Raw genomic sequence first — 13,604 nt, forward strand, 5'->3', positions numbered from 1 at the left:
CCGTGTGGAACTGCACTGCCCTCTTTGTTATGCTTGTCCAGCTACTTGCAGGCTTGGCTTCTCTACCGAAGCCTGACCTAAGCAAACTGCTCTGGCTTTTCCTTTAGACAGCTGGAGGGGAAAAAAAAAAAAAAAAACAAAGGGGAGGGGAGGGTGCTGTACCTGGCAGTTGAGGTGACCTATCCCTGGGGCTTGGATGCCCGTTCACTCCAGCCTCCTGCAGGGCTGCTGTGGGCTGCCCCCTGCCTTAGCCCATCTTATCCTACACGTGATCAAACCCTGGCGGGAGAGCAGGGGATGTGAGGGTGCCGGAACCTGGCTTGGTGAGAGTTTTGAAAGATGCAAAGGTGCAGCCCTGGACTGGAGAAGGAGGTGTGGAGGTGCCTTTGGGGGTGCAAACCCTCAGCTGTCCTGGGCCACGCTTCTACTACTGTCTGCTCACAGGGCTGCTATGCACATAGGTGCAGCTGCTGTAGCGGGGTGGGGTGTGTGCTGGGGGTGGCTCTCCCTTGCTTGTGAGAAGCCGCTGCCCTCCCCTACCTCCAGCCTGGCTCCCGGCGCCCCCGTGGCCCAGCGCAGCCTGAGCGCGGGAGCTCGGCGCTGCACAGCGCGGGGGGCGCCCCCGCCCCGCCCGTGCACACCACCGCCCCCGCGCGGACTACATTTCCCAGCGGCCCCCGCGCGCATGGCGGCCGCCCGCCTGCTTCCCGGCACTCCCCGCGCGCGCTGCCGTCCCTTCCGCCTCGGCCGCTCTGCCGGGCTCCGTGTGGCGGCGGCGGCGGCGGGCCCGGGCGGCGGCGAGCCCGGCTCCGCGACCGCGTCCGCCATGGCGTCGTGCGCCGACATCCTCCGCAGCGAGTTCCCCGACCTGGACGGCGAGGTCTTCGCTTACGTGACGGGTGAGCGGCGCCCGCCGCCCCGGGGCTCGGCCCCTCGCCTCCGCGCGTCGCGACACGCGACCGCTATCGCGACACGCGGCGCCGGGCCGCGCCCGCGTCGCGACAGGACGGGAGAGCCGACGGGGGAGGGGGGGAGAGGGGAAGGGCTGCGGGCGCCGCCTGTCGGCGGAGTCGCGACAGCGCGGGCGGAGTCGCGACAGCGCGCGCGCGAGCGGGCGGGGTCTGCAGGCGCCGTGTCGCCCGCAGGGATCCTGCACGGCGGCAGCGCCGACTTCGAGTCGGTGGACGACCTGGTGGAGGCGGTGGGGGAGCTGCTGCGGGAGGTGTCGCAGGACGCCAAGGACGACGGCGCCATCCGCGAGATCTGCCAGCGCCTCTTCAACACCCTCCAGCTGTAAGGGTCGCCCCAGCCCCGCCGCCCCGGCCCCGGCCCCGGCCCCGCCGCCGGGCCCTCACCTCCCCCCCTCTCTCGCAGGGACGAGCAGAGGGCCCAGCGCTGCAGCCAGGTGCTGCTGGATGCCCCCATCCAGCTCTCCCAGATCGCCGACAGCTACGGTGAGAGGACCCCGCCGAGGGGCCGCGGCCCCCCCGGCTCGGTGGGGAGGTGTGGACGCACGGCGAGGACGGGCTTGGGGCGCGGAGCGCACCTTTACCTGGCTCCTCACCCTGGGGGGAGTCGTCTCCAGCCCCTGGCTGCTTGCGAGGGGGGTCTGATTTGGAAGGGCAAGAGGCGTCCTTTGGGTGCCCTTGTCATGCAGGAGAGGGAGAAGTCGCGTGTGCTTGTGGGCAGGTGCAGGAGCGCTGACTGGAGCCTCTCTGGGCCACCTTTTCACTGTACGACTTGTTGCAGATGCCAGCGTGGACCTGTTGCCAGGGCTGTTACTGAAGAGGGACCAGACCTCGGTAAGTGGAGGGCCAGGTTCTCCTTGTTCCCGCATGGTCTGCGAGGGTACAGACAAGTAACACTGGAGCTGCAACTGCCCGGCTCTGCTCCAGTCACCTCTCCCTCTGTGAGCAGCCAGGAAGGGAGCTGCTGTGGTTAGGCGCACAGCTGCATGGAGGTAACTGCCCTTTTGCTTCAGTTTCGCTGTATTTCGTGAAACTGTTTGCTCTGTCTGGTAAAGAGGATCAACAGGAGTTAGCAGCACACCAGTTTTTCAGGATCTATTTTGCTGTAACTTTTTAACAAGCTTTCAAGTGTGGTTGATGCAGTGGTAGTGCTCAGAGGAGAGCTTCTCTGACTCGATAAGAGCCTTTGGCCCATACTGCCGGCCTTTGATTGAGAAATTAGAATGTACCAGGACGACTTTGCATCATACTCGATTAGAGATAAAATCTTGGCTAAAGATTAGATGTCAGGATGTTACAGGTGGGGAGTTAGCATGGAGCAGCTGTTTCCCACAGAGCTGCTGCAGGGAGATTGTAAGTCCTGCTTTAGAAACGGCTGTGGTTGTCATGATTTGAGGAGCAGAAAAGTTTGGAAGTAGCTAATCCCTGTGACTTGTAAGAAATCAGAATGCGTTTGCTAATGAAACGCGTACCTGCTCAGGAGAGACCTGGGTTGCCTTCTGCATTGAGTGTGCATGTGTTTTTGAGAGGTGTGGTTGTGCATCTGCAAAGCGAAGATGGAAATAGCTTTACAGGCTGGGCACTTTCTCCACCAGGCTGGTCTCTTATGGAGTTCTCCCTTCTTGGGGTAATGGGTTGAGCACAAGAACTCCTAGCGTGGAGACTGAGACCTAATGTGATCCCTGCATGTCTAAATGGGAGCATTAGGTGAGAGCTGGATGCTGTTGCTTGTTTTGGCACTGGAGTAGCTGTTGCTGGGTTTGCTGTCTGGTTCTTGTGTCCACAACTCAAAAGAGATATTCAGAAAAATTGGAAAAGATTCAGAGAAGGCCTGGGGGGCCTCTCAAGTTTTGGAAGATAGGTCTTACTGAGAGATTTGAGGAGCTCAATTTAGTTTACAGAGTGACTCAATCTATCTGTAGGTGCTGGGCCACGATTCCAGTAACAAGGCGCTCTTCAGTCTAGCATGCAGGTCTGCAGCATGCTCCAGTGGCTGAAGTGTTGCCTAGAAATATCTAGGAGCGTTCTTGGTCAGCCACAAATATTTGACTTGACACAGGAGTAAGTTGGAGTGGGCTGAAAGCCTAGCTAAGTCCAGAGGCCAGGTTAAAACACTTGGCTCCTTCTTGCCTTCACATTTAATTAATTGCTTTTTATCTCTGTCTTGATTGATCTAGTGCCTAACTTGAGTTTGTTCCAAACTGGCTAGCGTTTAACATGCTGGGGAAAGAAAATGCTTAACGTCTAGGGTGAAGGTAGGTGTAGGGTATTCTGGAGCAAGCATTGGGAGGCCAGGTTGTTGTAGCAGAAGTAACTTGGCTGACCCAGGTTCCTGAAACCAGAAAAACTGACTGCGAGGAAGAGTGTACGGTTAGGGTCAGCCAAACCCTTTGCCTTGCTGAGGCAGAACTGTTGTGTATATAAGCAGTTGATTTGGGACTTCATTCCTGAGCCAACCACCTGGCCTGATCAGCTTCCCTAAATTGTACTTGAATCTGTCCTAGTTCCCTGTCCTACTTCCCTCCTGCCTTCCTTCTCTCTAGGCACAAGGGATTGATCTCTTTTCTCTTGGAGTCCTGCTCTTTGGACTTCTGCTGAAGATGCTTTCGATTCTTTCAACTCCATTCTTTGTGCCCTAGATGGTAAATGCCAAGAAACTGGAGAAGGCAGAAGCCAGGCTGAAAGCCAAGCAGGACAAGAGGATGGAGCGGGATTCCCTAAAGTCTTCTGGTCCTCTGTGAGTAGGGAGGGTGGCTGGAAACACTCCCAGCCTGCTCTGCTGAGTATGCCTGGATCCGACCAAGCCAGAGCTTTCCTGTTGAACTCCCTTCTCTGTCTTCTGCCTGCCTTGCAGGGTCCTTGAGGAGGCATCTGCCAGCCAAGCTGCCAGCAAGAAGGAGACCCGCATGGAGTCATCAGGCAAGAACAAGTCATATGATGTGCGCATCGAGAATTTCGATGTGTCCTTTGGCGAGCGGTGAGTGCAGATAGCCCTGGTTGGGGTTTCAGGCTGGGGTAATGAGGCTGGTTCGAAAAGCGGTCGGGAATGACAGAGGGTATGGAAAGGAGCAAGGTGAACACCTAATCCTGTTGGCTTTGGGCAGGAAAAGCCTGTGAAGGTTGCTTGGCCCCAGCACAGCCTGAAATCTGCTTGGGGCAGGCAGCTGCCAGTTGCCTCCGTTTCCACAGGACAATCTGAGCAGGAGCTACCTGCCTGTTTTCTCGCCTTAGTGTCCTACTCGCGGGGGCAGACCTGAACCTGGCATTCGGACGGCGCTATGGGCTGGTGGGCAGGAACGGTCTGGGCAAGACCACACTGCTGAAGATGATTGCCAGCCGGAGCCTGCGCATCCCCTCGCATATCAGCATCCTGCATGTGGAGCAGGAGGTGGCGGGGGACGAGACGCTGGCCCTGCACAGTGTGCTGGAGTGCGACACTACTCGTGAGAACCTGCTACGGGAGGAGAGGGAACTGACAGCCAGGGTTAATGCTGGCAGGTGAGATGTTGCATCTGGGTTTTCAGCCCTTCTACGATGTCTTGAGCGTGAGGTTTTGTTCTGAGATCTCTCCCTTCCAGTGGAAGGCTCCATCAGGGCTCGGATGCATTTCACCCACTTTAGTCCTGCTTGGGGAGATCAGCTTCCCCCAGCACTCAAACCTTGACCTCAGTCAGTCCCATGTGCTTCTCTTTGCTCGGCTCCAGGGGAGAAGGGACAGAAGGTGCCAGGCTATCAGAGATCTACGCGAAGTTGGAGGAGATTGAGGCAGACAAGGCACCAGCAAGGTGAGACAGTCCTGCGAGCACTGCCATCTATCTGTGTGCATCACCAGAGTGGGGCAGTGGTTTGGCGTAGGCAGCATGGAAGGGTGATGCTGTGCCCCTGGGATCCAGCATGTGAGGATGAAGGGCTCTCTCTAATGCTGTTCTTGTCTCTTCTTCCATTACTGCCATGCTGGACTGGGAGTAGTCAAGCTTCCTCCAGAGGCAGGAGGGATTTTTTGCTGCCAATGGCTTACATTATTGCTGCTGCTTCTCGCAGACCTCCCCAGGCTCCTGGTGTCTGGGGAGGATTTATGGAATGTTGATGTTAGCGATTCTCTTTCTGGCCAAAGAGCCAAAAGCTTTGAAGTTGGTACCTTATTGTGAGTCTCCTGCGACTCCATGTGGATGCTGGGCCCTGCTGGGTTGCGTTTCCCAGGCAAGTGCTGCTGTTGGGCCTGCAAGGGATTTTTCCCGCATGAGAGCAGCCTTAAACCATGTAGCAGAGACCCCCCACAGTGACCAAGGGTTTGGGAACTTGGACTGTGCTCTGCAGCTCCATGGTATAGGTGGGTTCCAGTTCTCTCCCTTTTCCCCAGGGCATCCGTCATTCTTGCAGGGCTGGGCTTCAACGCAAAGATGCAACAACAGACAACCAAGTAAGTCTCCAGGCTCTGGGTGTCAAAATATAATGGGTCTGGAGAGATCCTGTGTCCCAGCCCCGGTGGCCAGCAGGGTTATCTCTCTCCTGGCGAACCCCTAGGTGCTGCCCTGGCTGTGCCTTGATCTGACACAGGGAGAGTGGCTGTAACTGTGAGAGGGGAGCCCTGCAGGATGCTGTAGGTCTATTTGTGCCTTTCTGATGCAGCCTCCTGCCTAGGGGGTGCCAAGCCACCTGTCTGCTGGCCTGGGGAGGAGCTGTGTGTGACAGGACTCATGCTGTGTCCACGATCTCTACAGGGACAAGCTGTCTATGGGTGACAGCGGAGCTAAAAGGGCTGTGGAGGAGTGTGGGAGCAGGGAGCCTGGCAGGCAGGCAAGCTCAGAGTTGTTCTGCATCAAACGCTAACACTCCCTCTGTGCAACCTCTTCTCTCCTCAGAGAGTTTTCCGGAGGCTGGAGAATGAGACTGGCCTTAGCCAGAGCACTTTTTGCTAGGTAGGTGTCCGGAGGTTTGTGCCCGTGCTTTGCTATGGGGTTAGCCCTCCTTGCTGTCAGAGTGCTGCAAGGAGCTGGCTGGGGGGTCCTCTCGTCTGAGCCTCAGGGTGGGGAGCGTTTGAGGCATTGCAGCTCAGTGTGTGTGGTGAAACGTGCTCTGCGTTAACCCTGTGCTCTTTTTGCTTCTGATGCCTGCGTCTTGCTTTTCCTAGGCCAGATCTCCTTTTGCTGGATGGTAAGTCGATACTGTGAATCCCCTGTAACGCCACTGCTAGGTCTGCCTGTGCCCTTGCTGGGGTTGGGAACGGAGCGTGGCCTTTAACAGCCTGCTCAAAATAGCCCTGCGTGACACAGCCAGCACTAGCAGGGCTGTCAGTGCTCCTCTGGCACGGTAGGGGCAGAGCTGGGGATGACGAGGAGCGGTCCTCAGCTGGGAAATCCACTCAAGCAGCCACTTCAACTGAACTCAGCAGAGCTCTGCCTATCTTGAGGAACTGCCCCATGCCTCAGCCAGGGGATCAGCATGTCATCCTGTCCCAGATGGTCCCCTTCTCCCCGCCCCGTCCCTGTGATGGGGCCCTGGCACCCAGCTGATTGCAGTGGGAGAATCTCTTCACCACAGGAAATGAGGCAGGAGACATCACTGGAGCTGGGGCTCAGCTGATATCCTGCAGAGGTGCCCAGCTTCGATGTAGAGCTCTGGGTGAGGCACTGCTGCAGGGTGCCAGGGGCCAGTACTGGCTGCAGGGAGCATCCCTGGCTGAACCCTGGCCCCAGTGCCCACCCCCTCAGCACACCTGCATATACGAGTTCCCCTGACCCACACTCCCTGAGCTGTGGGAGAAGCTCCCCACCTCAGGATGCCAATCACTAGCCTTTCCTGTGTAAAGAAGCATGATCCAGCCATCCTAATCCTGACCTCAGTGCTTCTCTCTTTTCCCGTAGAGCCAACGAACATGCTGGATGTGAGGGCCATTTTGTGGCTCGAGAACTACCTGCAGGTAGGGGGGTGGCAGGAGGCCCTGGGACAGAGCGGGGCTTGGTCAGGGCTGCTGTGAGGTGTCGGAGGCTCTGGCCTGGTGCTGGACTTGCCAGCTGGCAGATGGACACGTCTTCCCAGCCTAGGGCCTTGCCTTGCTGGGTGGTGGGGCCGAGTCCCGTGCTCTGGCTTGATGATGCTGATGTAAAGTGTGGCTCAGGTGTCCCTGTCACTGTCTCCTCCAGACTTGGCAGTCAACCATTCTAGTGGTGTCCCACGACAGGAACTTCCTGAACACAGTGGCCACGGACATCATCCACCTGCACTCACAGCGGCTGGACACGTACCGTGGAGACTTTGAGAACTTCATGAAGATCAAGGAGGAACGACTGAAGAACCAGCAGCGAGAGTACGAAGCTCAGCAGCAGTACCGTGAACATATCCAGGTACTAGGAGAAACCAGTAGCATCTGGGCACTGTTCTCCTAGTCTTGTCCCTTTCTCCATGCTTCTAATGAGCCTCCCAAGTTACCCTGCTTCCAGTAATCTTTGCTCTTGGAGTTTTTGCTGCTGTTCAGTCTTGAGATGACTGTGACCCATGGAAGTGGCTCTGGTGTTGCAGGATGCTTAGCAGCAGAGCAGCATGGCTGGGGCCAAATAGGCCCTGTGACTCTGATGCTCGTCTCTTAGGTGTTCATCGACCGCTTTCGCTACAATGCGAACCGGGCGTCCCAAGTGCAGAGCAAGCTCAAGCTGTTGGAGAAGCTGTGAGTGCCTGTCCCTCTACTCTCTGGAGGTGGGGAGGGGGGGAGCGCTTACAGGGAGAAACAGAGATATTCCAGGGGGACCTGGAAGATAATGTGTATCTGGAGGGTGAGAGCAGTTTGAGCTTTGGGTGCCCTGTCTCTGATCAGAGGCTTTTATTGGGATAAGGCTTTGCAGGGCTGGAGACTGTATTCAGGCTTCTGGTGGGGGGAAAGACCCACTGTGCAGAACATCTCAGTTACATGTCGTCATCTCTTGTAGGCCAGAGCTGAAACCTGTGGATAAGGAGTCTGAGGTGATAATGAAGTAAGTGTCCCCTGAGCCCTTGCTTGGAGGGGACCTGACTCCACTCATGATGTGAGCTGCTCCCGGGTCCTGTCCCAGCTGGGATAACTGCTGCTTCCTGCGGGTCAGCCTTGTTCTGATACGGAGCCTAGAGAGGGCCCCACCTTCAGGCTTGCTTCCCTCTTAGGGTCAAGGCTGCAGATCTGTGTCCCCTTCTTGTGACTGTCCTTCCCAAGGGTCTTGGGTGGGAAGGAACCTCCCTTGGGGGTTTGCAGCAGTTGTGCTGGGGGGGGGGAGGCTGGGAGCAGAGGGTCTCTGATGTTTTTGGCCATCTCTTACCTCTTCTTGCCTTCCCAGGTTCCCTGATGGGTTTGAGAAGTTCTCCCCACCTATCCTGCAGCTAGATGAAGTAGACTTCTGTTACGACCCAAGTCACTACATCTTTCGTTCCCTCTCTGTCTCTGCTGACCTGGAGTCCCGCATCTGTGTGGTATGTGGGATTGCAGAATAACAGTGGCTGCAAGAGACCACGGGAGGTCTCTGCTCCAACCCCCCTGCTCAAAACAGAGCCAGCTTCGATGTTAGGTCAGGTTGCTCAGAGCCTTGTCCAGCTGAGTTCTGGATAGCTCAAAGGATTATAAATTCCCCCACCCCCTCTTTTTTTGCCCCCTGGGAAAAAAAGAATTTTTTTCATAATACTAGTTAGAATTTGTAACTTGTGCCTGTTGCCCTTTATCCATTCACTGGGCATCTCTGAGAAGAGACTGGGTATATCTTCTCTTTAACTCCCTATTAGATAGTCGAAGACAGCAGCATGGGCTTCTGCTGTGTAGGATGGGGCAGCAGAAAGATGCTGTGTGCTTGGAAAAGGGGCTGGGACAAGGTAATCCCTAAGCTCAAGGGTTGGGGTGGGAACATCATCTAGCACGGCTGTCTGTGCTGCCTCTCAGTGATGGGAATGCTGCTTCCAGGTAGCTGGGGGCCACTGGTTAGACTCTCATCCTGCCCCCTTCCACAGCTTGATCATCCAAGATTTGAAATTCCCTGATCTCTGGCCCCCTTCTCTGAAGTATTTTCATGGGTTTCACGTTCTCCAATGCTGCTGCTTCTCTAGGTTGGGGAGAACGGAGCCGGCAAGTCGACCATGCTAAAGATCCTAATGGGGGAGCTGGCACCAGTCAGAGGGATCAGACATGCTCACAGGTAGCCGGTGGGAGGGCCTGGGGTGACGGGGAAGAACGGTGCAGATGGGCTGTGTTCTGGAGTGATGGCTGCCCAAGTGACAGGGATGGGTCCTGCACACCCATGCATGTGCCCCCCTCCTGTAGCTGCGGCTGAGAGTGCGCTGTGGTTAGGGGGCCAGGGTAACAATGCCTAATCTCTCTCATTTTGCAGAAACCTAAAGATTGGCTACTTTAGCCAGCACCATGTGGATCAACTGGACTTGAACATCAGCGCTGTAGAGTTACTGGCAAAGAAGTTCCCAGGTGAGTTTCAGAGATGCCAGATCTGGGCCAGTGTGGGAGCTGGGCAATGCCAGGCTCCTCATCACTTAGTTCCTGAGCCAGGTAGAGCTGGCATCGAGTCAAAACCCAGTGGTTTTGTCTAAGGGTCTGTGACATCTCCTTGGCTGTGCACAGAACAGCGCTGATTTGTTCTGTGCTAGTGCTGGCTGGGTAGAAGGCTTCGTCACTTAAGTACTTCAGGGAGATACCTTTTGCTCTGGGTTAAGTCCCCGTGTCAAGCACAAGTTCAGATGCCTACCTTGAAGAACTAAGCTAGTTACAGGAAGAATTATCAACCTGGCACAAGCTCTGAGGCCAGCAGCCTGAGGCTGTCAGGCTGGTGCTCCACCATAGCCATGTTTCAGAGGTAGGTATCTGCTTTGTGAATCACGTTCCTTGCCAGTCACAGAACAAGCCATAGCTTCACCTGGCCCCCTTTCTTCCAGCTGCCAAAACCTCCAGCTTCCTTCTCCACAGCTTGATGTTGTGTAACTTGGTGACAGGGAATTCAGGACAGTGTCACTTGGAGTCAACCACAATCAACTGCCCTGCAGCCCCTGTCCTGATTGTGTCAGTCAGGTTTCCCCACAAACCCTCTGCTTGGGAATTGCCTCAAAGTGGCTGCTAAACTCCTCCCCTGCCCTGCTAGCGCCACACAGGCTGCCTGGCCTTGGTGCAGGACCGAGGTCACAGCAAAGGGCCCTGTGTCGCACCAGGCAGACCTGAGGCTCTTGGGTGCTCACGTGCCACGGCTGTGTTGTGACACGCTCTTGCAGGGAAGACAGAGGAAGAGTACCGGCATCAGCTGGGGAGCTACGGTGTCTCGGGGGAGCTGGCCGTGCGCCCTGTTGCCAGCCTGTCTGGAGGTCAGAAGAGTCGAGTGGCCTTTGCCCAGATGACTGTGCCCTGGTAATTTCCTCCCAGATGCTGTTAATTTTTACATGGATGCTTCCCTGGAACCTGCTTCACTGGGGGAAAGGCAGGCATCGAAGGACCTTCTGCTCTCTGCGAAGCCCAGTCTTTGAGACTTTTATGGGGAGGGAAATTGTCACCCTGTGGGGACTGCATGGAAGGCAGCAGGAGGCTTTCTCCTGCTGCTTTGAGCTCATAGATTTAAAAGGTGCCCCGGATCTGGGTGACACGGATTTTGGGGCCACGCAAATGCCTGTGGGTACAGCTCTGAGCAGCTAGAGCAGTAGCCTGGATTCCTGCCCCATGTAGAGATTCTTGCAGCGCTAAGGGGTGCAGACTCAGCCTGGGTTGGTTCCAGTGCAATGCTCAGAGTTGTCTTCTCTTCCAGTCCAAACTTCTATATCCTGGATGAGCCGACAAATCACCTGGACATGGAGACCATTGAGGCATTGGCAAAGGCACTGAATAAATTCCGGGTAAGGCTCTCTAAGTGAGATTTCCCATTTTTCTCAACACTCCATGTAGCCTCCAGCTTGCATTACTTGGTATCTCAGCCAAAGGTGAACGCTAAAATACCAGTGGTGGCTTCAAGTGCATGACAGATGGTGGGAAGAGTCTGTTGCATTTCTGCCTTAGCTGTCTGTCCTGGTGTGTGGTTTGTTTCATATATGGACTTTGGCTAGGAGTGGCTGAGAGAGGCTACAGCACACCAGAAAGCAGCTTGTCCTCCATCTCAGCCAGTCTGTGACTTCTCACATGCTTCTGTGTTACAGTGCTCAGCCCTGCCTTGGGGCCCTCTTGACTATTCCTTAGGCAAAGTTTGTCTTGATCTCCAAAGACTCAGCTTGCAGATCCCACAGTGATGAACCTGATTCTTGCTATTTTATAGGTGCCCACGTTGGGTCAGTTTTCCTACAGAAGAAAAGCTTAATTGAGGTTGGAAGGGATCTCCGGAGTTTTCTGGTCCATCCCTTTAATTAAAGCAGGGCGAGCTTAGATGAGGTTGCTCAGAGCCTTGTCCAGTCAGCTTTTGACTGTCATTGACTCTACCTGGGATCTCTGTCCTTAAAGCTTATCTGAGATCTGGAGAGCCAGTAACAGACTCCGCACTTCCCCCAAGAAGTGAAGCAAATTATGTTCTTGGTGCATGTGCCTCTCCCCCCATGTGACCTCTCTGTTCCACCTGAAGGAAAGAGAGCCAGCCCCTTATGCTAGGCTGTAATTAGCTCACTTCTTGGAAAAGTGGAAGTACTCTAGCGTTTTTCCCTGAAAAAGGTGAAAACTTGACATCCTCTGCAGCCAGGCTGGACCACTGCACGTTAGCGTGAACTGGATCCCCCACACCACAGCCTGTGCTAGAGCCCTGGATCGTAGTCCGCTAAGTTACTTTTCCCCACTTTGTGCTTTCACAGGGTGGTGTAATTCTGGTGTCCCACGACGAGCGCTTCATCCGCTTGGTGTGCCAAGAGTTGTGGGTATGTGAAAATGCCACCGTGACACGCATCGAAGGAGGCTTTGACCAGTACAGAGACATCCTGAAGGAGCAGTTCCGGAAGGAGGGTTTCCTATAAAGGAGACGGGAGCTGGACTGCATGAGCAGGCTGGAGCACCAAGCTTGGTCGCTTCAGTCTCCATCTGAACTGTGCCTGGCAGAGTGCTGAGGATGCCACTGCCCCCATGGACCGTCAGCCATGCCATCAAACTGCCATCTGAACTGCCCTCCCCTCCCAGGACTGGAAAGGGACTGAACGGCCCCCGCTCAGCACTTCCCGCTCTTCTGCCTGGCTGCCTGCCCTGGCCTGGTCGGGCAGGGCGGGAGGAGAGCTAGGGACCTAGTGCTGCGCGTGGCTCAGGGCACGCAGTGAGCGTCGCTCCTTGTGGGCACCACCCACCTGGAGCTCCCAAACTCTGCTGCGGGCCAGGGCTTGCCCCGGCTCTGAGCCCGCTGGAAATGCTACACCTGGAGCTGCTGCTCTGCTGAGATGAGGGTTTGGACCTTCCCCGGCCCTGCTTTTAACTCACAATGCTGTGAAGGGCAGGAGAGAAGCAGCTTTCCCCTGTTTTTTTTTGTTCTTTCACCTCCCCTCTCCCCTCTCTCTCCCCTCTCTCTCCCTCTCTCTCCCCTCTCTCTCCCCTCTCTCTCCCCTCTCTCTCCCCTCTCTCTCCCCTCTCTCTCCCCTCTCTCTCCCCTCTCTCTCCCCTCTCTCTCCCCTCTCTCTCCCCTCTCTCTCCCCTCTCTCTCCCCTCTCTCTCCCCTCTCTCTCCCCTCTCTCTCCCCTCTCTCTCCCCTCTCTCTCCCTCTCTCTCCCCTCTCTCTCCCCTCTCTCTCCTCTGACTAGAGTTTAGAAAGATTCCTGTAAGCTGTTTCTCCTTTCAGCTCTGTCAATATTCTGTCCACTCTGGAGGGGAATGAGGCCTTTGCTGCTACTAGTGACCCCTGTCTTTTACCCTGAGCCCCTTGGAAGTGAGGGTGGGAGGGTTTGGTTTGTCTTTCCTCCCCATAGCCCGCAAGAGCCAGGGCCTTGCGTTTGTATCATTGTGGGAGTGAGATCTTGTCTTTGCCCGGGGCCTGGGCCCAGATCCATGCTCCTTTCCGCACGCTGGCCTTGTTCCATCTCGCCTCTCTGCCTGTGTTTCATTTCGAACCGGTGAAATTCTGTACGTTGTGAGGTGGGCTGTTCCGCACTGGGCCACACTCCCTGTCTATCAGCACAGAGGTTGCAGTGTAAATAAAATCAAAACACAGTGGTGGGTGCAAACCTTTCCTTTGCTTCGGGGGCTGCAGGCTTGAATGGGGCCGAGTCCCAGCTTTGTCCCCCAGCCTCTGGGGCCAGGTCTAGGAGAGGCCTGGGATGGGGTGAGGGGAGCAGGGACTGGGCCCACAGGCTGGTCCTCCTGCTGCCCTGAGCTCAAATCCGCTCCCAGAAAAAGCTTCCCAAAGCCCAGGGTGTGCCAGGGAAACCAGCAACCAGCTTAAAAGCCCCTGTTTGGCTCTGGAGAGGCTCAGGAGCAGGAGAGGCTGTGCCATGGGTAAAGGCTGCGCCCGCGTCCCCCTGGTCTGTGGTGCTTACGGGGTGGCCCTGGGTCTGGTGCAAGGACGCAAGCCACCGCTGGAGGGGCAGAGCTGGGGCAGGGGACTGGTGGGACGGTGGTGTTAGGTGGTGGGTGCAGCGAGGGGAGCAGGGTTAGCTATCAGCTCGCTCCCAGCCAGCACCTGGATCCGGTTGTGGTTTCAGGGGCAGTGAGAAACAGGCTGACGGAGGGAGCACCCC

At 56.2% G+C, this 13,604-nt stretch overlaps 1 protein-coding gene across 1 annotated transcript; it reads left to right on the plus strand.

Moving 5' to 3' along the window:
- The first annotated feature begins 746 nt into the window (after positions 1 to 746).
- Positions 747 to 13,077, plus strand: ABCF3 (ATP binding cassette subfamily F member 3). Its single transcript, XM_068954361.1, has 21 exons — positions 747 to 899; positions 1,146 to 1,293; positions 1,375 to 1,454; positions 1,750 to 1,802; positions 3,608 to 3,705; positions 3,823 to 3,945; positions 4,200 to 4,466; positions 4,673 to 4,753; positions 5,329 to 5,388; positions 5,831 to 5,887; positions 6,100 to 6,122; positions 6,833 to 6,888; positions 7,112 to 7,312; positions 7,556 to 7,632; positions 7,892 to 7,936; positions 8,273 to 8,405; positions 9,030 to 9,118; positions 9,311 to 9,402; positions 10,197 to 10,329; positions 10,721 to 10,808; positions 11,745 to 13,077. Exons 1-21 carry the CDS (start codon positions 827 to 829, stop codon positions 11,901 to 11,903), a joined length of 2,136 nt encoding a protein of 711 aa, XP_068810462.1. The 5' UTR covers positions 747 to 826; the 3' UTR covers positions 11,904 to 13,077.
- Positions 13,078 to 13,604: the final 527 nt, after the last annotated feature.

This window comes from Struthio camelus, chromosome 9 (genome assembly GCF_040807025.1).
Source record: "Struthio camelus isolate bStrCam1 chromosome 9, bStrCam1.hap1, whole genome shotgun sequence".
Classification (NCBI taxonomy): Eukaryota; Metazoa; Chordata; class Aves; order Struthioniformes; family Struthionidae; genus Struthio; species Struthio camelus.

What these genes read in the sequence shown, in the direction of transcription:
- ABCF3 (XM_068954361.1), top strand. Translation starts at nt 827, where the DNA reads ATGGCGTCGTGCGCCGACATCCTCCGCAGCGAGTTCCCCGACCTGGAC. An exon ending in AGATCTCCTTTTGCTGGATG is followed by an intron (nt 6,123 to 6,832) that starts GTAAGTCGATAC and finishes CTTTTCCCGTAG; the next exon opens with AGCCAACGAACATGCTGGAT. An exon ending in AGGCACTGAATAAATTCCGG is followed by an intron (nt 10,809 to 11,744) that starts GTAAGGCTCTCT and finishes GTGCTTTCACAG; the next exon opens with GGTGGTGTAATTCTGGTGTC.